This window comes from Rhineura floridana, chromosome 2 (genome assembly GCF_030035675.1).
Source record: "Rhineura floridana isolate rRhiFlo1 chromosome 2, rRhiFlo1.hap2, whole genome shotgun sequence".
Classification (NCBI taxonomy): domain Eukaryota; kingdom Metazoa; phylum Chordata; class Lepidosauria; order Squamata; family Rhineuridae; genus Rhineura; species Rhineura floridana.
Genome location: NC_084481.1, coordinates 234,128,207 through 234,152,647, shown reverse-complemented (window position 1 = coordinate 234,152,647; position 24,441 = coordinate 234,128,207). Strand labels below are relative to the sequence as shown.

Genomic DNA, 24,441 nt, shown 5'->3' with positions numbered 1-24,441 from the left:
GTCTTAGGATAGGTAAAACTGACAATGGGGGAGGAGGAGGGGAGGGGCAAAAGGGAGGTGATGGGAGGGAGGAGGAGGAGGAGAGGGCAGATTTGATCATTTGCATACTTACTGAGTTCAATCAGATTTACAACCATCCAATCATGCTTAAAAATGGAAATAGACTGCCTTCAAGTTGATTCCGACTCATGGTGCATGGCGCCCTCTAGTGGTGGGTGGAATCGTGCCGGCTGGTGTTGCAGACCAAAACAGATGGAGGGTGCCTGGGTGGTGGAGGCTGTTCTAGCTGCCTCTATCAGTTCGCCATGACAAGTTCCTAGCCGTCATTTAGCTGCAGTTGCGGAAAATGGGGTGAAAGCCAGGGATGTGACAGGAGGAATGGTTTAAGGGGAAACAAAGAGTTAAGAACATAAGAACATAAGAAGAGCCTGCTGGATCAGGCCAGTGGCCCATCTAGTCCAGCATCCTGTTCTCGCAGTGGCCAACCAGGTGCCTGGAGGAAGCCCGCAAGCAGGACCCGAGTGCAAGAACACTCTCCCCTCCTGAGGCTTCCGGCAACTGGTTTTCAGAAGCATGCTGCCTCTGGCTAGGGTGGCAGAGCACAGCCATCATGGCTAGTAGCCATTGATAGCCCTGTCCTCCATGAATTTGTCTAATCTTCTTTTACAGCCATCCAAGCTGGTGGCCATTACTGCATCTTGTGGGAGCAAATTCCATAGTTTAACTATGCACTGAGTAAAGAAGTACTTTCTTTTGTCTGTCCTGAATCTTCCAACATTCAGCTTCTTTGAATGTCCCCGAGTTCTTGTATTATGAGAGAGGGAGAGGAACTTTTCTCTATCCACTTTCTCAATGCCATGCATAATTCTATACACTTCTATCATGTCTCCTCTGACCCGCCTTTTCTCTAAACTAAAAAGCCCCAAATGCTGCAACCTTTCCTCGTAAGGGAGTCGCTCCATCCCCTTGATCATTCTGGTTGCCCTCTTCTGAACCTTTTCCAACTCTATAATCTCCTTTTTGAGATGAGGCGACCAGAACTGTACACAGTATTCCAAATGCGGCCGCACCATAGATTTATACAATGGCATTATGATATCGGCTGTTTTATTTTCAATACCTTTCCTAATTATCGCTAGCATGGCATTTGCCTTTTTCACAGCTGCCGCACACTGGGTCGACATTTTCATCGTGCTGTCCACTACAACCCTGAGGTCTCTCTCCTGGTCGGTCACCGCCAGTTCAGACCCCATGAGCGTATATGTGAAATTAAGATTTTTTGCTCCAATATGCATAATTTTACACTTGTTTATATTGAATTGCATTTGCCATTTTTCCGCCCATTCACTCACTTTGGAGAGATCTTTTTGGAGCTCTTCGCAATCCCTTTTTGTTTTAACAACCCTGAACAATTTAGTGTCGTCAGCAAACTTGGCCACTTCACTGCTCACTCCTAATTCTAGGTCATTAATGAACAAGTTAAAAGTACAGGTCCCAATACCGATCCTTGAGGGACTCCACTTTCTACAGCCCTCCATTGGGAGAACTGTCCGTTTATTCCTACTCTCTGCTTTCTGCTTCTTAACCAATCCCTTATCCACAAGAGGACCTCTCCTCTTATTCCATGACTGCTAAGCTTCCTCAGAAGCCTTTGGTGAGGTACCTTGTCAAACGCTTTTTGAAAGTCTAAGTACACTATGTCCACTGGATCACCTCTATCTATATGCTTGTTGACACTCTCAAAGAATTCTAGTAGGTTACTGAGACAGGACTTTCCCTTGCAGAAGCCATGCTGGTTCTGCTTCAGCAAGGCTTGTTCTTCTATGTGCTTAGTTAATCTAGCTTTAATAATACTTTCTACCAGTTTCCCAGGGACAGAAGTTAAGCTAACTGGCCTGTAATTTCCGGGATCCCCTCTGGATCCCTTTTTGAAGATTGGCATTACATTTGCCGCTTTCCAGTCCTCAGGCACAGAGGAGGACCCGAGGGACAAGTTACATATTTTAGTTAGCAGATCAGCAATTTCACATTTGAGTTCTTTGAGAACTCTCGGGTGGATGCCATCTGGGCCTGGGGATTTGTCAGTTTTTATATTGTCCATTAAGCCTAGAACTTCCTCTTTCGTTACCACTATTTGTCTCAGTTCCTCAGAATCCCTTCCTGCAAATGTTAGTTCAGGTTCAGGGATCTGCCCTATATCTTCCACTGTGAAGACAGATGCAAAGAATTCATTTAGCTTCTCTGCAATCTCCTTATCGTTCTTTAGTACGCCTTTGACTCCCTTATCATCCAAGGCTCCAATCGCCTCCCTAGATGGTGTCCTGCTTTGAATGTATTTATAGAATTTTTTGTTGTTGGTTTTTATGCTCTTAGCAATGTGCTCCTCAAATTCTTTTTTAGCATCCCTTATTGTCTTCTTGCATTTCTTTTGCCAGAGTTTGTGTTCTTTTTTATTTTCTTCATTCGGACAAGACTTCCATTTTCTGAAGGAAGACTTTTTGCCTCTAAGAACTTCCTTGACTTTGCTCGTTAACCATGCTGGCATCTTCTTGGCCCTGGCGGTACCTTTTCTGATCTGCGGTATGCACTCCAGTTGAGTTTCTAATATAGTGTTTTTAAACAACTTCCAAGCATTTTCGAGTGATGTGACCCTCTGGACTTTGTTTTTCAGCTTTCTTTTTACCAATCCCCTCATTTTTGTGAAGTTTCCTCTCTTGAAGTCAAAAGTGACCATGTTGGATTTTCTTGGCAATTGGCCATTTACATGTATGTTTATTATTTATTTTATTTATTTTATTAAGCTTATATACCGCCCGACTAGCAAACAGCTCTCTGGGCGGTGAACATAGAGACATGTTTAATTTAATAGCACTATGGTCACTGCTCCCAATCGGTTCAACAACACTTGCATCTTGCACCAGCTCCCGGTCCCCACTGAGGATTAAGTCCAGGGTTGCCATCCCTCTGGTCGGTTCCATGACCAACTGGTCTAGTTCAGACTGAAGACACTTGAGTTACATTTTAAGCCTTTGGGGTTAGGTGGTAGATGCTTATACATCGCAGTCCAGAGGCTGCCTGTTTATTTCCCATGGATAACTCTGACAGTCGTGCCAGTTAGCTTCAGGCAGTATGAAATCATTCCATTCTTAGCACAGATGTTTGTGCTGCCTGATTTCGAGGCTGTGTCCAGAGTTCTGTGCATGTTAAGGATGCTGTTTTGCCTCTGTACATGCATAGCTGAGATTGTGGCTTTTACATGAGTGAAATCTGGGTGCAGTTGCGTCTCGGGAAGCTTGAAGCTTACCAGGTAAACAAGATTTATCTTTTTCACAGAAACAAGAAACGTGGTACAGAGCATGACATGTCTGATCCATAAAGTTGATCTTAAACAGTGACAGGTTCTTCCACTGAATCCCTTTGTCTAGCATGCCTGTAAGACTGTAGGGAATCCACTCCCTCTTCATTCTGCCCAAGCGTTCAGAGATTTATAGAGGAAGGCTGCCTTGAATTGCAGTGACAATGGGGAGACTGTGCAGATGCTGGAGTGGGTTCTAGTGTCATAGAATCATAGAATAGTAGAGTTGGAAGGGGCCTATAAGGCCATCAAGTCCAACCCCCTGCTCAATGCAGGAATCCAAATCAAAGCTTTCCTGACAGATGACTGTCTAGTAGTTTAACCCTGGCTCACTGTGGTGGTTTGCCTCATGTAAACAGGCAGCAAGGGTAGATTCCTGCAGAATAATGGACCCCTAAAGGAACTTAAGGTGTAGCTGAAAATATTGGTAAGAAAGTTAACCCAAATTCTCTAGCAAGAACCGAATTCTGCAAGCAGTGTAAGTTGTGCAAATTACATAGTGGAATGGCTTGATTTGCCTTTTATTTTGTATTTTTCCATGTTTTGCATTAATTTGCTTCTGCTAGTCATGGCTAGGGCAAGGTTGCTATCGAGGGGCCAAACAGGTCTGAAACCTTGGCAATATTATCTAGCAATTCCTCTGGCTTCTGAGATTTCAGCCACTGGCTGAACCATGAGGACTTGAAACTTGCTTTTTTTAAAAAAAAAAAGAGCTGAATTTTGCCGGCAGTGTGAGGTTTCCCTGTTCTTCTGCAGAATCAGTGTGTGTACACAGAGCCCTGAATGCATCTTTTAAAAGATTTGTTTTCTTTCCTTCTACCCGTTCTGTATTATTTGTTTGCAGGCTTTGTACAAACTTTACAGTGCAGCTGCCACACACAGACATTTGTATCATCACGCTTTTCCCTCAGCACAGAAGACAGAGCCCACTGAAGGCACAGAAAAGAAGACTATGTAACCCAGATATTTTCCACAGAGGTGCATGAAACACATCATTAAATATGTTAAATCATTTTCCATCCATGTACGAGCCTCTCACATGCCGCAAAACAAAAACAGAGGCAACAGATAACCCATTCACTTGTACCAATGGCTTAAGTGTGGCTGCTTCAATTTGGACAATGCCCTGCTTGAAGGAGAATGAGTCAGCATGACTCCGTTTTCTTAACACTTAATTTTGCTGCAGACACAGTATGTTTGGTGCTCCAGGACTTTAAAGACAGGTTTGGAGCCAGTGAAGGTAGTGGTTGCTTCTGCACACACGCAGGACTTTCCTTTTGTAATGGTAGCGTCTGCCACCTCTGTGCATGCATTCATAGCCTTCTCTGGATCCAGGCCCTAGCACCATCAATACAGTAGCAGGTTTTCTGAACAGGAATGCTGCCTAAATTTATCCAGGAGGGACCACATCTTGCAGCATATTTCAATTTGCACACTAAGATTTTGATTTGAGACTACTTCCTTCATCCAGCTGTGAATGACAGTTTATTCACCTTAAGGTCTCGGAAGCTGCAAAGAGTGTTTCTTTTGCTATGGTATGTTGAAAAGATGAGAAATGTTCCTTTTTTTTGTACGTGTACTTGAGACACTGTATATATATATTTGTTTAGTGCCTAAAGAGTGTACCAAGTTTTTATTATTTTATTGTCAATTAAAAGTTTGGTTCTTAAGCTAATTACCTCATTTGTCCCTTAATTTATTATCAGCTGCTCCCAGCAGAACTCTGTCTCCTGTCCATCACATGCTGAACACTTAATGGGCAGGGTCCAGTTACCCATTGCATCTTTCCAACCTCCCTTCAGCTCTGTCCTACATGCAGGAGTTCATCAGGAGATATATGAATTGGATCCTTTAACAAACCATGACTTGTACCACAATCGGTCAAGGAAACCATAGCTTGTTTCTCCAGAGTTGGGTTTGTTTTCAAGCTATTGTCTTGTGCCTTGGTGAGCATCAAGGATGGGGTGGCCAAACTACAGTTAAGTAAAGGAGATGCGTTACCACACAATAGCAAGTCTATGGCTTCAGGCTGCTTTTGGCAACAAATAAGCCAGAGTTAAAAAAAAGCAGCCTGCAGCATGATTCACTCAAAGCTCAGTGTGATGTGCAAGTTACTTAAAAAATTGTTCAAGCTACATTAGTAACGCCCAAACTTAAACAAAAACAGAAGTTTATTTGACTGCTGAAATTTACAGGACATAAATGTTACAGAACTTTCATAAACATTGCAAGATGACAAATGAATCAAAATGTGAATGAGACATAAAGGCAACTTTGCCACTGGATAAAGTTTTGACAAGACTTGCTCCAAATGGCTAAGTCAGGCATCTCAGTTCGCCAGCCTTCATGTGGCAGAATGCCCCTGTGCAGACCTATGGCAAACCAGAACTATGCTTAACAGTCAGAATAAGGCAGTTGTTTATTAATTGCTTGGGTCCAACAGAACCATGCTTTTACTAAAAGATCATGTGGACATTTTACATATTAAAGCTCTGAACGCTGCAACTCTTCTGCAGCACAAGAACAGAATCTCCCTTTCCCCTGGAGACCAGATGATCCACGAGATCATCAGCTGTAAGGCAGGAATTAGGGTTTTGTTTATAGGACAATCTACTTTCAGGACATTACTTACGATGACATCATTTGAAAAACAATTTGCTTCTCAAAGATGCAACCAATTGCTAGGGGGCAAAAGATACCAAACAATTAAAAAAATGTAGTTTTCCTTATATTTTTCCCTCCATTGTGGCTCTCAGAATAATAAACTAACTTTTTTATAGAATATAACAAACATCTTTTGTATTCAATAAACATGATACACAAAGAATATAATTACAAAAGGTGCCAAGATCAACAAAAGAAAAGCTGCCTTTTAAACCAATCGAGCATTTGTTCACCATTTTTGAAGGAGTGTGAGGAGTCCCTTAAAGTCCCAAGAGCTCTCAAAGTCCATTGTGAAAGAGAGCAAGCTTAGAAATTCTTGCCGTGCTGCTGCGCATACCACTGCTGCCTTTGCTTGCGGTTCTCCAGCTCCGTGAGCAGGGCTTGCCGGTACGCTTCGTACAGCTTCACTATCCGCTCCAGTTCCTTCATGAAGAGCAGTTTCAGCATCCCCTGGTAGGTATCCAGGTCAGCTAACTGGAAGAGCTCCCACTTCAAGATGTGGTCGTATCTGTTGCAAGACACACGAGAACATATCGTCTGAGCTAACGTTTGATAAAAAGGACCGCTAACATGGCGAGAAGCCGTGAGCCTTCACCTTTGTTCGTTACGCTGCACGACAGCCACACACACAACACTCTCCACCCAGGCAAGAGGCATGATCCATGCGACATTCCAGCCAGGCAAAAGCACTTGACAAGGGTGTGGGCCTCAGGAGAGTCGAGGGTCTTATTCAGGCCGAGATTCCTCACCCCTGCCCTAGAGCATTACGCTGGCACAATCAAGGAACCCTATTAATTACAAACATAGTGGTGTCTGGAAGAGGAACATAGGAATCTGCCTTATACTGAGTCAGGCAACTGGTCCATCTAGCTTGGTACTGTCTACGCTGACTGGCAGCAGGTCTCCAGGCTTCCAGACGGGAGACTCTTTCCAGTCCTTCCTGGAGATACCGAGGATTGAAGCTGGGACCTTCTGCATGCAAGGCCGATGCTCCACCACTAAGCTACAGCCACCACATCAGACACTCTCCTTTAAGGCTAAGATCAGTTTCTTCTTCCACAAAGAAACCACCCTGTCCCTGAACTAAGGCAGATAATGGTGAAAAGAGGTGAAGTTCCAGGCCTAACTGCCAAATGACACATAAACCACCAAAACTGCTGATCTTCTAACATAAATATGTAACTCATCCCTCAGATCCACCCCCACACCCGAGGACTGGAAAGTGGTCAATGTGACACAGGGTTTAAAAAGGGATCCAGGGGGTACTTGCTAAGTTGCAGGCTGGTTAGCTTAACATCTGTTCTGGGAAAACTGGTGGAAAACATTATTATAGACAGAAATTCCAAAGACACAGAACAATGGTGGGGAACCTCTGGCCTGGTCCTAACTAGGCCCACAAGTCCATTTTCCCCAAACCATGCCCACCTGATATGACCTGAAGTAAAGACAGCTGCAAAGGAACAATTGGGGCTTAAAAGTGTGCTCCCAGTTGTTCTATGGCTCACTGATGAGTGCTGATAGCGAGTCCCTTTGAAGTTGACATTTTTTCTTCTTTAGACTGGCTTTGTAGACAGCTTTGCCCATATACAAAGGAAAAATGTCCATTTGTTGGTGCTCTTTGAAACCAAACTGTGCCTGCAATTGAACATAGCATCTATAGTGCCAGAATGATAAAGTGATTGACAGGTGGGCAACCTGCATTAATGGCCACCAACTTGGTCAGCTTTAAAAGGGGGTTTAGACAAATTCATGAGGCTATCAACGGCTACTAGACGGGTATGTACCACCTCCATATGCCCTCAATACTAGTTGCTTGAAATTACAACTGCGTGTGGGGGAAGTGCTTATTGCATTCATGTCCTGCTTCCTAGAGGCATCTGGCTGACCAACGTGACAATAGGACGCTAAACTATATGGGACTCTGGACAGGTCCAGCAGGATTCTTATGCTACTTTCATGTTAAGAACATATTCACTCATAGGCAAAAAACCTTGCGGTTTAAGAATGTACCTATAGCCCACAGATATTTCTACCAAACTTTAAAAAGCAGGGAAATTGGGCAGCTATAGTGAATGCACCAGCGGAGCAGGAGACCTGAACTCCTCTCTGATATATTGGACTGCCCTACAAAGTTGTCAAAATGCAAACACCATTTGGGTTGGTCTTTCACAGTCCAATCCACTTGCTGTGTAGCTTGGAAGAATTTGGTAACATGTGCCTCTGAGCATATGGTGAGTGGTGGCAACACCTGTAATCAGCCCAAAGGCAGAGGGGAGGACTGGGATGGGAGCAGGCAGGAGGGGGAGGGGAGAAGGACAGATGTGGTCGTTTGCATGTTTATTGAGCTCAGTGGGATTTACTCCTATGCAATCAGGATTAGGATAGGTAAAACTGACCAGGCTTGGCCTGGCAACCAAGACGTCTTTTGTATCTTTCACAGTTGGGCAGGGGGAAGGCAGAATTCTACCTTGTGGTTTTTCCCATTACAATGTTGCAAGAACACCTGCACTTGGCTGACTTTCTCTTCTCCTAAAGATACAGGATCAGTCTCAGGCCCTGAACCTGGCAACCCTACCTCCCACCCAAATTTAAAACAAAGCTGTCCCTGGCCACATCCACACCAGGCCTCTATTACACTTTGGACAATCATTATTTATTTATCTATTTATTTAGTGTATTTATATACCGCCCCATAGCCGAGGCTCTCTGGGCAGTTTACAGTAACTAAAAACATTAAAAACAAATATACAAATTTAAAAACACATCTTTTAAAAACAATTTAAAACAATTTATCATGGCTTCTCTCAAAGCCATGGCTCAAAGCCAATCATGGCTTCTCTCAAAGAATCCTGGGAAGTGTAGTTAGTGAAGGGTGCTGAGAGTTGCTAGGAGACACACCCTGTTCCTCTCACAGACCTTCAGTCAGAGTGGCTGACTGTTAAACCATTCTCTCAGGGGAACAGGAGACTCCTCTCAGCACCCTTCACAAACTACACTTCCCAGGATTCTTTGAGAGAAGCCATGACTGTCTCAAGTGAAATCAAGTCTCGTGTGGGTGTGGCCCTCTGATTAGCCAAGCCCAGCAGCTGTGAGGCTTTTAGAACTCTGACAGTTGGTCCTTACTGAGCATGCCCCACGTTATAATAGGCTTCCAGCCAAAATTTCTTAAATTAATTAAAAATCAACCAGGCATTTTTTTAACTTTTAAACTGCAGTAGATGAAGGTCAGAGTATGGGGCAAGGTCAGTATTAGGATTACAGGTACTCTGTGAACATGGCTGATTTTTAATGATTTCAACAGATTATGAGAACTCGCAGAAAACAAAAGGGCTCTGAGTTTTTTTCTCTCTTTTTAGAATTTGAACTCTCGATTCTCTCTGACTGTTTTGTGTATCGCCATGAAAATTGACAGGATTGTTAAGCAAGCGTTTCCGAGTTCAGAACTATAAGTTTTGTAAGGTTTTGTTTTGAAATGAGCTTATGGGAAGCCTCAGAATGGCATGCGGGGGTATTTTCCATTTAACATTGCGGAATGTGAAAAATCCCCGCTGACTATAGTATACAGCCACTCTTGTGGCTGTATAATCCTTTATTTTTAAGATGTTACACAAACATAGGTTAACATTCTGAATGCATTCAAAATGTCCCAAACAAAATGCCACCAGTTTATTTTATAGCAGCTTACAGTCCAAGAATTGTTTACCACTGGGCACAGAAAAAATGAAGGTTTGTAAGGCAGATGCTTAATGCTTACTTTACAGGAGCCCTGGCATAGACTTGCAGCCAGTCCGGGATCTCTGCAGTGTGGTATGGATTTGCAGGCACTAGGATAGGCTGGTTTCTCTCAGCTTGCTGCGGCTGATATGTCACAGGTGGCGGTTGATCATAACGGGGAACGCTGCCCAGGGATATAGTGAAGACCAAACTCTAGTTATGTCAACATTAAAAATGACAACAGATCTCTTAGGCTGGGGTGTGCAAACTCTTGGGACTAACCCACCAAAATTGCAGCTACTGGGCCCCTGCAGGCATTTTTTTGTGTTGCTGGTTTAGAAGTGAAGCATGAGGCAATGCCTCTCCAAAGGTCAACCCACCCTTAGATACAAAGACACTCTGAAAGCCAACCTCAAATCATGCATACCCATACTTTTATTTATTTATTTGATTTATATCTCACCCTTCCTCCCAGTAGGATCCCACGTGAAGCTGCCTCTATCAGATTTGGATGGAGAGATCGGTGCCACAAACCCTATCTATGTTTTAAAAGGTGAGATGTGTTAAGTTCTGCAAGGTAAGAGAATGACTTAAGCCCAGTACTGTGAAACCAGATTTCGACTGGACATCAGGAAAAACTTCCTAACTGTTAGAGCGGTATGACAATGGAACCAATTCCCTAGGGAGGTAGTGGGCTCTCCAACACTGGAGGCCTTCAAGAGGCAGCTGGACAGCCACCTGTCGGGGAAGCTTTGATTTGGATTCCTACACAGAGCAGGGGGTTGGACTTGATGGCCTTGTAGGCCCCTTCCAAATCTACAATTCTATGAATTCCACCCCTCGGTTTAACATCAACATGTCTGTCATATATGCACTTGTATCTGCCAGTCTAGGATTAGTCATGTCTCATAGACGTGTATCACATATGAGAAGCCATTAGAAAGAAAAGGATCCAAACTGACAATGGCTCTAGTACTGCACTGCCTGCAATGACCGTGAGGAGGCAAGTCCTTAGCACTAAGCACACCTTCTGTGCTCTGTCATCTACCCGTAACAGGCTCTGCTAATGAAGGCCTGAACTTGATCTGATTTGTTTTTACTCTTACAGAACAATCCTACACATGTCTATTCAGAAGTCTCACTGAGTTCAATAGGGCTTACTCGCAGGTAAGTGGGTACAGCAGTGCAGCCCAAGGCTCTAGCTGAAATTCATGAGCGAAGCCCAAAAACACCTTACCTGGGGGCACAGGGGTGCTTGTACTGTGCTCTTTTATTGATGTGGTCAACATAGTACATGCCAAACTCAGCTGATTCCACCCGTTCCCATCCGGGGGGCAGCCCCTCTCGCTCAAGCGGATGGCTCCAGTGTGTTGTGTTCGTGTTGTGGTCTATGTAGTACTTCCTTCCTCTAAGAGTCCAGTCCACTGACCAGCCCGGAGGGAGAGGTGAATCTTCCGAGCTGTGGTTTGTTAAGTTTCCTAACGATGTAGCCGCTGTCCGCCCAATGCCTGGGGATAAAACACACACGCACCAAGACAGGATATCAGTGATGCAGACGCTAATTACAGAGGACGGTTGCAAAGCTATGCAAGTACTTTCCTTAGAAGAGCAGCGAGAGACAGTCATCAGTTCCATAATACGCCCCCTCTCAGTGTCTAGATTTATAGCTTCCTCTCACAAACATTCCTGCCTACAGGGGGCAGTTACGCTTTCTGTGTCTGCCACAGACTCTCTTTGCTTACAGAAGTTCACTGGCTAGTAAAGTTAGAAATATTTGTATAGCTGCCTCCAGGCCACATGGCTACTAAATCCTAGATCACTTCAGCACATGTACACATAAAATCTAGCCCACTGAACACAGGGCTATTCTTGACAGCAGGCTTTTTAATTCTTTCCTACTCATCTGAAGACTCACTATCAGGGAAGGCAGAGTGAAGCTGACAAACATCAAAACATGACCCAATACATAACAGATATGCCCAACTAGAGAAGGGGATATGTAATTGAAAAAGCAGTATTAAGTTGAAACTGGAAAGCACGTCATGTTTTCAGCGCTGACAGATCATGGACATTTGGCTCATGGCTACTTCATAACAGGGCTGACTATCTGAGAAGAAGCTGGTCCTCAGCTGTGCGAGTACCTTCCCAGGATATCAGAGAACAAACGTTGGAATCAAAGCCTCAAGATTTCAGCCCCAGCCCTCCAAGAAATTTCGAAGCAGACGATGGAAGTTAAAGGGCTTGCACCGGGTCTGAACGAAGCCCTGCCTCCACATCATGCCTCAGCCAAAAGCAACATTTCACAGAAACAGAGGATGCTGCTGCATTATGCCAACTCATACTATTGGTTCATCTTTTCTGTCAGGCATCAACTTTTCAGAGACAGAGTCAGGTCTCGCCCAGGGCTGTGGAGCCAGTACGTCAAACCTTCGACTCTGACTGCTCTATTTTTCTACTGTCTGACTCCTTCATAAATGGCAAATGTATATTAATGTATTAATATTAATAAATTAATATTAAAATCTTGATTTTATTTTGAAGTCGGAGCCGGTACATTTCTACTGACTCTGACTCCACCCAAAATTGCTTCCGACTCCACAGCCCTGGCTGGTCTCGCCCATCACTTAGTACCTGATACTTCCAGCCAGAGATGCCAGGGCTTGAACCTGTGACCATCTGCATGAAAAGCACATGCTCGACTATTTAGCTATGGTCCCTCAGTGAAGGAGAGGGCGATTAAAGGGGGTCAGAAGAAACAGGTAAGAGCATATGAGGAACCTGCTGATCTGGCCAGTGGCCCATGGGAAGCCCGCAAGCAGGACCTAAGCGCATGGCACTCTCCCCTCCTGCAATTTCCAGTGGTTGGTATTCAGAAGCACGCTGCCTCCGACTGTGGAAGGAGAGCATAGCCATCATGGCTAATAGCCGCTGATATCCTCCATCTATTTCCTAATTATCTTTTAAAGTTGTCCACGTTGGGGGCCATCACTGCCTCCTGTGAGAATGAATTCCATAGTTTAATGATGAACTGCGTGAAGAAATTCTTTTCTCTTGTCATGAATCCTCCAACATTCAACTTCACTGGATGGCCCCAAGTTCTAATGTTACGAGCGATGGAGAAAAACTTTTCTCTATCCACATTCTCTACGCCATGTATCATTTTAGATATTTCACCTCTAACTCACTTTTCTCTACACTAAAAAGCCCCAAATGCTGCAACCCTCCCTCATAGCGGAGTTGCTTCATCCTCTTGATAATTTTGGTTGAAAACAAGTTGACTTGCAGAGCTGACCTGAACAAGAGCAAGCTTGGGTGGCTCAGGTTTCAAGGGAAGGAGAATGAGGGTTGGCAGGAACTGGTCAGGGGCTCAGCAGAGCAGGCTCCAAGGCTGCTAGGTTTGTCCTTCGGTCAAAAAGCGGGGCCACCCGGAAGGGCTTGCCGGCCCCTTCTGAAGCAGCTGGAATTGTGCTGCAGTTGCTTTAAAAAGACGTTTTCAAAGATATACATTTAATAAGTAAATAAATCACTCCCTTCTGCTGAGGGCTGGCAAGAAAGGGGGGGGGCTTCTTTGCTTCTCCTGGCAATTGGGAGTGACCAGGGAAGAGGAAGCATTCTCTGCTCTCTGACAAAACCTGTCACTGTCTGTAAGGGTGAGTAACACACATGCAAGAGAAACATGCATGTCCTGGTATGGAGCCTGGTTGTGCTTCAGGAGAATGAGGAAATTAAAAAAAAAAAACACCACCAATCGTGGATGCCAATCAGCTCTCCACTGAGCTGAGCCACTGCTGCTTGCCATGTGCTGGATGTCACATACAAGTCAGCGTGGCCACGTGGACAGGAGCTGCCTCTTGGTGAGCAGGGTGGCTGAAGGGTATTGCCACGGCAGCCACTGCCGCCAGCAAGAAGCAGCGCTTCTCAGCAGAGTCAGGCCCACACAGCATTTATCCCTCCAGGCAGCTGCGTCCAGAAGGTCTCTTCACCCTGAGGATTTGAGCAGCCATGTACAGGGCCCTCAGTAAGCGGCCAAGGCATTTCCCAGCCTGTTTTAGAGATACAGGTCCTGTGTACACATTGCCACCTCCTCCTTGGTAGACGACTATGTTGTGGGAGAGGTAAGGAAAGAGAGAAACACAAACTGCTGGTTTTATGCTTCCCAGAAACACCGTTCAACAAGAGGGAAGTTTTCAAATATTGCAGGTACACACCGTACAGGTTCTTTTAAATACCAGAACATGTGCAACTCTTCCCTTGGATCAAAAGACAACTCAATAAATTTCTAAGCCCCTTCAAGATTTTTATATTGCTTCAATCTAGATCTTGCAATTCCTTCCCAAGAAGCAACAAATACTTCAGTAATGAAGATACAATTAAAAATAAAATTAACACTTATTTAAAACATTTAAAAATTGTTTAAAACATCTAAAACCAATATTTAAAACAACAAAACATCTGAGCACAGGTAACCAAGCCTTGTGTCTGGAAACAGAGAACTTTTCAGCAGGTGTCTAAAGTTATAGTGATGGAGCCCACCCTTCACCAAATGGTCCCAGGACAGATTATGAAAATATAACTATAAAAAAAATTACAATGTACAATTAAAATCATAAAATGGAAATGGACTGCCTTCGAGTTGATCCAGACTTATGGCTACCCTACGAATAGGCTTTTCATGGTAAGCGGTATTCAGAGGGGGTTTCCCAGTGCCTCCCTCTGAGGCTAGTCCTCCCCAGCTGTCGAGGGCCTGCTCAGCTTGCCACAGCTGCACAAGCCAGCCCCTGCCTTGTCCGCAACTGGGCTCCTTGGGACTCTGCACCTTGCCCATGGCTGCACAGGTGGAAGGGCACGTAACCCCTGAGCCACTCATTGTGGGGTGATCTTTAGCTGGCCCTTGACGCCCAGGAGACACGAGCAGGGATTTGAACTCAGACTCTGGACTCCCAGCCAGGCTCTCCTCCCCACTGTGCTGTACTAGCTGATTAAATCTTAAAATAAAGGCTACAAAAAACAACTGGACTGCAGTGTCCATCAGTGTGGGAGGAAGGAAAACATCCATTCACCCAAAGGCCTGGGGAAAAGAGGTGCATCTTGACCAGTAGCCAAAATGCATAGTGATGGGCATGAGAGTGAGGCCATTCCACAACATGGGGTCCACCACGAAGACGGCCCTCCCAGGTGCCTGCAAACCACAGAGGGTGACGGCACTATCAAGGGAGCCTCCTTTGCCGATCTTGACACCTGGGCCAAGTTAACATGGGAAGAGGCACTCCTTCAGATTTTTGGGGCCCAGGTCATTTAGGGCATTAAATGTCAATGTCTTAAGTTGAGCTCGGTAGTGAACTGGAAGCCAGTGCAGATCTTTCAACACCAGCGTAATAATGTGGCCAGCCAGAGACACCTACCAGCAGCCTCACTGTTAATTCTGTACTAATTGCCGCTTCTGAGGCATCTTCAGGGACAGCCCCATATAGAACACATGCCAACAGTCCAATCTGGAAGATAACAGAGGGTGAATCACTGTGACTAAGCCATCCCTATCCACAAAGGGCTGTCGCTGGTGAACCAACCATAGCTGGAAATAGGCACTCCTAGCCACTGAGGCCACCTGGGTCTCAAGCAACATAGATGGATCAAGAAGAGGTTCTTCCATGCTACACACCTGTTCCATCCAGGGTACTGCAACCCTGTCCAGAACCGGCTATCTCCCAACTTCTCAGACTCAAGAACCTACAGAAGCCCATCTTGGCTGGATTCAGCATCAATTTATTGGTCTGTATCCAGCCTGTTACCACCTCCAGGCAATGGTCAGGCACCTGAAATGCCTCTCCTGATTCAGATGGAAGGGCGAGAGAGAGCATGCGAGAGAAAGAGTTGGGTATCATTAGCATAATGATGCCACTTCACTCCAGATCCCCTGATAACATCTCCCAGTGGCTTCATATAGATGTCAAAAAGCATGAGGAACAAGCCTTGGGGACCACCACAAGTTAGCTTCCAAGGCACTGAACAACAGACCCCCCATTACTGCTCTCTGAAACCAGAGTCTCAGAGGTGGGAGTGGAACCATTGTAACACGGTGCCCTCCAACTCCCAGAGCCACTCCAGGAGGATACCCCAGTCCACGGTACTGAAAGTTGCTGAGAGGTCAAGAAGAACAAAAATGGCTGTACTCCCCATGTCCCTCTCCCAGCAAAGGTCATCAGCCCAGGGTGACCAAGGCAGTTTGGGTGCTGTATCCAACTGAAATGCATCCAGATAATTTGCTTCTTCCAAGCATACCTGTAATCCGATTACCACAACCCTCTCACCCCAAAAGGGGATATTGGGGATCAGGGGATACGTTGTTCAATACTAGGAGTGTCTAAGCTTAGATGCCCAATATGGGATTCTAGGGCAACATGGTAAGCGTCTGGTCTAGGAAACAATGGGATCTGCCAGTCCTCCTTCAGCATGCCCCAGCTTTCCCTTGGCTTCCTCAGATTTTTAACCTGTTCTGTGTTTCTTTAGAGTAGACCCATAATTTCAGTTTCTCTCAAAGACAAACAGTTGCCCTTTCATACACAATTGCTTCACCCAACGCTAAATCACAACGACAATCCACCTCCATCCTCTCAAGGATGGAAGTTCCTTTTTTTAAAAAAGTGGGGTTTGCATCCTGACTCCTAAGTCTGCCATTCTGAAACAGCATCCAGCACAACCTCCTGCTATCTTATTAAAGCATCTTATTTCCCCTCATTTCAATGAGAAACTTTAAGAGAAGGCCTTCAGGAAGCTGAAACATAATTTGTGGCTTGGTTTTTCTCCTCTCGGCCATAACGTAATGTTTCACAGTGGCAACCAGCCAGCCCAGCCGCTTCCTACTCCATTTCCATAGCCAGGCCACTCACACCACTATGTTTCCACTAGCAGAACCACGTGAGCCCATGTCCTTTAAAAACCTCTCTCCTGCCAGTCAACTGGGGATGGGGAACAGATTAATGGGGGCCACAGGAAACAAATAAGGGCTACTCAGTTTGCAGATCAAATACTCCCCTTCTGCTGATCTGACACATACACAAAGTATAATTCCTAATACAAACCAAAATTTAAAACTTTATGAAACAGTCAAATGTGCAGGCATTTAATTTTCCACAGCCTCTAACTCTTTGAAGTTCAGCCCCTTGTCTAATAAAAAAAAAGCTTTCTGCAAGAAAGCATTTTTCTCAAAACAGTTTCATACTTGAGGTCAGTAACCCTAAAGGCTTGACATGTTTGCCTGCAGATTTATTTTTCCCTTCTGCAATCTCACAAGATGACCAATTTGATTGCAATGTATTTCACAACCAAGGAAATTGGGCAAAAGTGCAACATGCTTACATATCAATTTGTTTCCATTATAACATAAATGCCACATTTTAAAGTATCAGGCTTTATGCTATGCCCATTACTGCAATTCCACAAACAGTACTCAAGAATTTCACTGTGCCTGATGAACTTCCAGCAGCAAACACAAGTAAACCAGATGGGGAAAAAAAATGATCTGGAATGTTGTCACACCCAGGAATAGTCACATTCCAAGGCAAACATCTGGTGTCTTCTCACTCTACTCCAGTGTTTTTCAACCTTGGGTCCCCAGATGTTGTTGGACTACAACTCTCACCATTCCTCACCATCAGCTAAGCTGACTGGGGATCATGGGAGTTGTAGTCCAACAACATCTTGGGACTCAAGGTTGAAAAACAGTGCTCTACTCCAAAGGGCCAACAGTGCTCTACTTCAGGGCCAAATACCCCCTTACTCTTCAATTCAAGAGCAAAATGACCAGTTTTCTGAGGAACCTAAGGTGACACTCAACTTTCCAACTGTATACTTAAAAAGGGGGTTGTTTTTTTCTATCTCGTTCTCTCTCCCACACATCCCTTTTTCCTTCAAAATGCAAGTTTGCAAAAACCTCCTTGAATATATTTGAAAACTACTCAAGGAATTACACTTTAAGAAGGCAACACACACACCGATCCCCACTCATTTCTGCTCCCTTTACCTTCCCTCAAGCCAGCAGACAGTTTCTCTCTCAAGAAACTCCTGAAACTTGCTCCCAACAGATCTCCCACACTTTACAATAATGGCTTACATGGACCAACAGTCTGGCATAGTTCACAGGTAGCTTTGGATGCCAACAAGCCAACAGAAGCAGGAATCTGTACTATGGGAATGTCATTGTTTATTGCCACCATTATTATATGTGTACACAAAAAAGCTGTGCTTCAGAACTGCAAGTTCTAAACAATAAAGCCGTAGATACTTGCCTGAACTGTGTCTTCCCTGGTTCTGTGACATCCTTTGGACAAGGTCAGCATTATGTTCATAGTATCGATATTCCTCCTGCACATGATCCCCCAGATGGTGCCGTCTCTGGCCATTATAAAAGTGGTCATAATAGTAACGGGAGCCGGTGTCTCCATTTTCCGTAACAGAATTGGCCTCCGTTAAAAAGGACTGTGAAGATAAGCCGTATTCGCGGGGAACCTCGGCCAGGCTCCTGGCAAGGTAGGAAGGGGCGGAGAGCCTGTTGCTTTCCCGCCTCATTATCTCCTGAGGAGGCCTTTGCACTGGAGTTCGAAGGAAATTCTGGTTTCTGGAACTTGCTCCATCCCCACCCGCTGGGTAGGCAGAAGAACCTGAATCTAGAAGGCAGAGATCTGTTCGTCTTGGAATGGTTGGCCCATGACGGATGAATGAAGGCATCAGATCTATAACAGAGGATTGCAGTCAAAATATATGGCACGGTGGTCATTTAAAGACTTCAACATTATTTCACTGAGTTTTTAAAATTACAACATGGAGGGGAGTGAAACATAGTAGCAACAAACCTCTTTACATATAGGAAATCTGACCCACTAGACGGCATTATAGAACAATCCAAAGAATGCTATTCCAGGAAGGAATTGTAATAGGGTTGCATTACAATTCCTTCCTGGAATAGCATTCTTTGGAACAGGGTTGTAGCATCTGTTTTCTTTAATAATGCTACAATGCAAGACCTCCAAAAGGTTTCATTGCAGTAGAGTGCATTGCAGTCTGGAAGTTACCAGGGCATGGAGTGCTGTGTCCAAAAGGAGCCGAAGCTGGTGAACCAGCCTGAGCTGAAAAAAGGTACTCCTAGCCACTGAGGCCACCTGAACCTCCAGTGACAGTGTTGGATCAAAGAGTACCCCCAGGCTGCAGACCTGCTCCTTCAAGGAGAGAGCAACCCCATCCAGAACAGGCTGTCTTCACACCTCCTGGACATGAGAACTCCAGACACATAACACTTCTCTCTTTTCAGGATCCAGCCTCAATTTGTTGGCCCACATTCAGCACTGGTTTATCACCTCGACTGCCTCTCCTGATTCAGATGGAATAGAGAGGTAGAGTTGGGTGTCATCTGCGTACTGATGGCACCTCACTCCAGATCTCCTGATGACAGCTCCCAGTGGCTTCATATAGATGTTAAATAGCATGGAGGTCAAAATGGAACCCTGCAGAAGACCACAGGATAATTCCCATGGTGCTGAACAGCAGCCTCCCATACCTATTTTTTGGAAGTGTTTCTGGAGGTATGAGCAGAACCACCGCAGCAGAGTGCCCCCAAGCCCCCGCTTCCTGAGATGTTGCAGAAGGATACCGTGGTCAACAGTATCAAGCCGCTGAGAGATCAAGAGAACGAGCAGGGCCGCATTCCCCCCCTTCTCCCAACAGATGTCATCAACCAGAGCGACCAAGACAGTTTCACTGCCATGGCCAGGCCTGAAGCCAGACTGGAGCAGATCCAAGTAATCAGTTTCCTCCAAGTATGCTTGAAGCTGGACCGCCGCCACCTTCTCAAGCACCTTGCCCCAAAGGGGGACATTTGCTACTGGGCAATGGTTGTTTAATACTTCTGGGTCCAGGGAGGTCTTCTTAAGGAGGGGATGAACCACTACCTCCTTCAAGGCACATGGTACCTCCCCCTCCTCCAGTGAAGCATTAATGGCACCCTGGACCCACCCAGTCAGTCCCCTATTGCTAGTTCTCATCAGCCAGGATGGGCAAGAGGGCAGATGGTGGGCCACGCTTCTTCAAGCAGCTTATCCACATCTTCAGGCTGCAATAATTTAAATTGATCCAATACAGGTGGAACAGACAGTGTTCCTTGAAACAAAAAAGATCTCATGTCTGCTCAAGTTTATGGAGAATTCTCCAAGAAGTTCTCAAACTTTCTGGAGTTTCTTTAAGATTCCATATACCTCTTATCAGCTCTCTCACAATTTCCCCCTTAACCTCTCCACTCCCTCCATTAACTACAGTAGGAGTAGCCAAAGTGTGCCCTCCAGATGCTATGCACTACAACTCCCATCAGCCCCTTCCAAAACGGTCAATAGCCACAGATGATGGGAGATGTAGTCCAAACAGGTATGTAGTCGTTCAGGGTCTTTGACTCCTTATTTCTTTGGGAGCAGGGTCCCAGCATCTCCAGCATCCTATAAGCAAATCAGCATGAAAGGAGAGTGTATTCGCCACTGAGAAGAGTCTTCTAACATGCTTCTTTGCCCTTTCCTGCTGAGTGCAGCCAATCAGAGTGAAAGGAGGTGAAACTGCCACTGAGAAGACTCTTCTCAGTAGCTAATACACACTCTCTTTTCATGCTGATTGGCTCCTAGGGATGTCTGTTACTGTGGGAGAAGACACTAACAAGGATCTGATTCCCAACACAGTCCCAAAAAGGGGAGAGAAAGGGAGGTGACTGTGACTATCATGAAGGGACTGTGCACTTTTGAATTTGCCACTACACTACTGAGTCCAAAACATCTAGAGGACACCAGATTGGCTAACCCTGAAATGTGGTGTGAATTACACTGGTATATCTCTTTTGTAAATGAAAAGTAGAGACGTGAAGACCCAGAAAAAAACCAGGAAAATTTGAAAAACCAAACCTTTCCCCAAATTCTTTCCTTAAGCCTTTTTAGTTTTGTTTTCCAACCAAAAAAAATGAAAAAATGGGGAAATGGCAAAAACCATTAAAAAAAACCACACAATTTTTTCCTGAAATTTTTCAGTTTTTTTTCAGGCCTTCATATTTCTAATGAAATCAACATTTTAATAATAACAATAATAAAATGAGGTCAGAGGGAAAGAAAATGCAAAAAGATAATCACTGAAAAGAACAAAAAAGTAAAAGGGTCTGCTTTCCAATGCCAGAATGTCTGTGTTACCACCAACATTACCTTGTCAATCATCACTACAATTTGATACTTTTAGGCAGGTATCACTTCCTTTTTGCATTTTGCACCCCTCTGATTTCAGTCCTCTCCATCCATCTCCCCACCCAGCCATGGGTGCCAATCAATTTAGAATTACACTTCATCAACAAAAAGCTTATGCCACAAAAAAGCATGTTAGCCTTTAATGTGCCACAAGAACCCGTCACGTTTACCGGCTGCATGTATGCCCATTTAACCATTGGTTTTATTTCTTGCTCAAACTTTCTAACTTCTCGCAACCAATTTAGAACAGATGAGAAAGGCTACAATCCTAATCCTACTTGCCTGGGAGCAAACCCTGCTGAATCTAGTAGGACTTACATGGTTAGATAGGTGCACACCATATCATAAAAGCAGATTCAAAGTACATCCCACCCCACCAACACAGGAATTGTAGTTTGCTAAGGGCACTGAGAATTGTGGTTCTGTGAGGGGTAAAACTACAGCTCCCAGGATTCTTGTATGGTGTGTGTGTGTGTAATACACTTCTAAAGGTATGCTGTGTAGGCAGCCCTGAAGCTTTTGAAGCCAAGAGAAGCCTTAGGTATCCTTCCCCACCTCCCAGTCATGGGCCAGCCGCACTCGCAGGAACGGAAAGGGGGGTTTCGAGCCTCCTTTCCCTCTTGGAACTTGTGTGTTTGGTCTGTGTGTGGCGTGTGTTTTGTGTTTGGGGTGTGTGTGTGGCATGTGTTTCGTACGTGTGGGGTGTGTTCGGTGTGTGGGTGTTTCTGGAGGGCAACCAGAATGATCAAGGGGATGGAGTGACTTCCTTACGAGGAAAGGTTGCAGCATTTGGGGCTTTTTAGTTTAGAGAAAAGGCGGGTCAGAGGAGACAGGATAGAAGTGTATAAAATTATGCATGGCATTGAGAAAGTGGATAGAGAAAAGTTCTTCTCCCTCTCTCATAATACTAGAACTCGTGGACATTCAAAGAAGCTGAATGTTGGAAGATTCAGGACAGACAAAAGGAAGTACTTCTTTACTCAGCGCATAGTTAAACTATGGAATTTGCTCCCACAAGATGCAGTAATGGCCACCAGCTTGGATGGCTTTAAAAGAAGATTAGACAAATTCATGGAGGACAGGGCTATCAATGGCTACTAGCCGTGATGGCTGTGCTCTGCCAGCCTAGTCAGAGGCAGCATGCTTCTGAAAACCAGTTGCCGGAAGCCTCAGGAGGGGAGAGTGTTCTTGCACTCGGGTCCTGCTTGTGGGCTTCCCCCAGGCACCTGGTTGGCCACTGTGAGAACAGGACGCTGGACTAGATGGGCCACTGGCCTGATCCAGCAGGCTCTTCTTATGTTCTTATGGAGTGTGGGTGTTTGGTGCGTGTGGTGTGTGTGTGTAATATGCTTTAAAAAGGTATGCTGTGTAGGCAGCCCTGAAGCTTTTGAAGCATTTTTGGTGTGTGTGTGGGGCATGTGTTTGGTGTGGGGTGTGTGTGCATGGCATGTGTTTGGTGTGTGTTGGGATGTGTGTGGCATGTGCAGGGTATGTATGTCTGGTGTGGGTGTTTGCTGTGTGTGTGTATGGCATGTTTGGTATGTGTATTTGTTTGGGGCGGGGAAACACAACGATTTCACCCCTCCCCCGCTCCCTCCCTCTCCCCCGAGCCAGGGCTGAACTCACTGCGGAGCAAGGGGCTGGTCTCCTTGATCACGTACTTGCCCTGCACCTCGCCCGGCTTGGAGAGCTCGGCCCGAGTCTTCTTCCGGGACAGCATCCCCCTCACTCCGGCCCGCGACCCCTCACAGCCCCCGCCGCGGCCCGCGCCGCCTCCCCCCGGCGCCACGAATGCCGCGGCCACGACCGACGCCGCCACCCTGCACGGGCTCCATGGCGGCCGGCGGGTCTGTCAGGGCGAGGCGAGGCAGGGGACGAAGCGGCCTCTCGCTGGGCTCTCCCTCAGACACACGCACACACACACAAAAGCAACACGCTAAACTTTCCCTGCCCCGCCCACCAACCAACCAAACCCGCCGCCGCCTCCGGCTGGCTGGCGGCTGACAGGAAGCGCGGCCTCCCCCCGCAAGGCACTGTGGGAAGGCAGCGCGCGGAGAGGCCCCTCGGGGCGAGAGGGAAGGAGGAGGCCGCCGCGGGGCAGAGAGGGGGCTCGGCTGCGCTCCGCGACGGTGCCCCCGCGCGGCCTGGAGGAGGCTCTTCTTCTTTCTCCTCCTCCGTGCAATGAAGGCCCTTCTACCGCCACCTACTGGCAACAGGGCGATCGTAGAGTTGGAAGGGTTCTGTAAGGCCATCTAGTCCAACCCCCTGCTCAGTGCAGGAATCCAAATTAAAGCATGCCTGTCCAGCTGACTCTTGCAGGCCTCCAGCGTTCGAGAGCCCACCGCCTCCCTAGGTCATGGGTTCCATTGTTGTACCGCTCGAACAGTTAGGAGGTTTTTCCTGATGTTCAGTCGAAATATGGCTTCCTGCAGCTTGAGAACATGATTCCGTGTACTCTGGGACGATCGAGAAGAGATCCTGGCCCCCCTCTGTGTGGCAACCTTTAAGTAAATGTAATAAATGTAAATATACTGCCTTCAAGTCGTTTCCGACTTATGGCGACCCTATGAATTGGGTTTTCATGAGGCTGAGAGGCAGTGACTGGCCCAAGGTCACCCAGTGAGTTTCATGGCTGTGTGGGGATTCGAACCCTGGTCTCCCAGGTTGTAGTCCAACACCTTAACCACTACACCACACTGGCTCTCTAAGTACTTGAACACCTCTATCATATCTCTCCTCAGTCTTCCCGTCTCAAGGCTAAACATGCCTAAACATCGCACCTCATGCACGGCCTTTCCTAGAAGCCTCATAACTGCCTTCCCAAAGGGCCACAGCATCTCCATCACCTCTTGTCACACCCCAGAGATCCTTGTCCCAAAGAGCAGGCCCCCACACACACACTGACAAGCCCCAAAATTCCTGAAACCTTGCTTGGATATCTATTTGGACATTTGGTTGACACGTAACAGTCTTTATGTATTCTCAGTATGTATTATGTATATGTAGGTATTAGGTAGGGTAGTGCCAATTCAGAAGTGCTGTGTAGGGCCCCTTCATGATAGTCACAGCGACACCCCCTCCCATTATTTTCTTTTCTTTTCTGCTGGGCTGAGAATGAGATCCTTGTTCATGTCTTCTCCCAGAACATCAGATGGTTCTAGGAGCCATTCAGCAGGAAAGGGGAGCCTGTGTGTTTGCTGCTGAGAAGAGTCTTCTCAGTGGCTGATTCACCTTTCACTCTGATTGGCTCCAATCATCAGGAAAGAACAAAGAGGCATGTTAGAAGACTCTTCTCAGTGGCTAACACACTCCCTTTTCATGCTGATCAGCTCATAGGATGCTGCAGACATTGGGAGCCGGCTCTCCAAAAAGTAAGAGGTCTAAGACATACAGACCCCCGGACCCCTGACGACTTCAGCCCTACTGATGTTGACTGTAATGCTACTT

The 24,441-nt window shown here is 45.9% G+C and overlaps 2 protein-coding genes across 4 annotated transcripts in view; one reads left to right on the top strand and one right to left on the bottom strand.

Annotated features, from left to right (window-relative positions):
- The window catches only part of ATL1 (atlastin GTPase 1), a 50,721-nt gene extending 45,691 nt beyond the window's left edge, over positions 1 to 5,030 (top strand). For both annotated transcript variants that reach the window (XM_061612573.1, XM_061612574.1), the window contains one exon: positions 4,200 to 5,030. In XM_061612573.1, coding sequence (XP_061468557.1) covers positions 4,200 to 4,313 — 114 coding nt within the window. In that variant the 3' untranslated portion in view covers positions 4,314 to 5,030. The remainder of the gene's footprint in view (positions 1 to 4,199) is intronic.
- Positions 5,031 to 5,508: 478 nt separating this feature from the next.
- SAV1 (salvador family WW domain containing protein 1) lies at positions 5,509 to 23,088 on the bottom strand. Of its 2 annotated transcripts, none has more exons than XM_061612568.1 (5): positions 22,621 to 23,088; positions 18,019 to 18,462; positions 10,971 to 11,241; positions 9,774 to 9,917; positions 5,509 to 6,527 (listed from the first exon to the last, which is right to left on the bottom strand). In XM_061612568.1, the coding sequence occupies exons 1-5, from the start codon at positions 22,712 to 22,714 to the stop codon at positions 6,326 to 6,328; spliced, it is 1,155 nt and encodes a 384-aa protein (XP_061468552.1). In that variant the 5' UTR covers positions 22,715 to 23,088; the 3' UTR covers positions 5,509 to 6,325. The 2 variants fall into 2 exon arrangements, with proteins under 2 accessions (XP_061468552.1, XP_061468553.1); XM_061612569.1 differs by having other exon boundaries at positions 22,656 to 23,088.
- Positions 23,089 to 24,441: the final 1,353 nt, after the last annotated feature.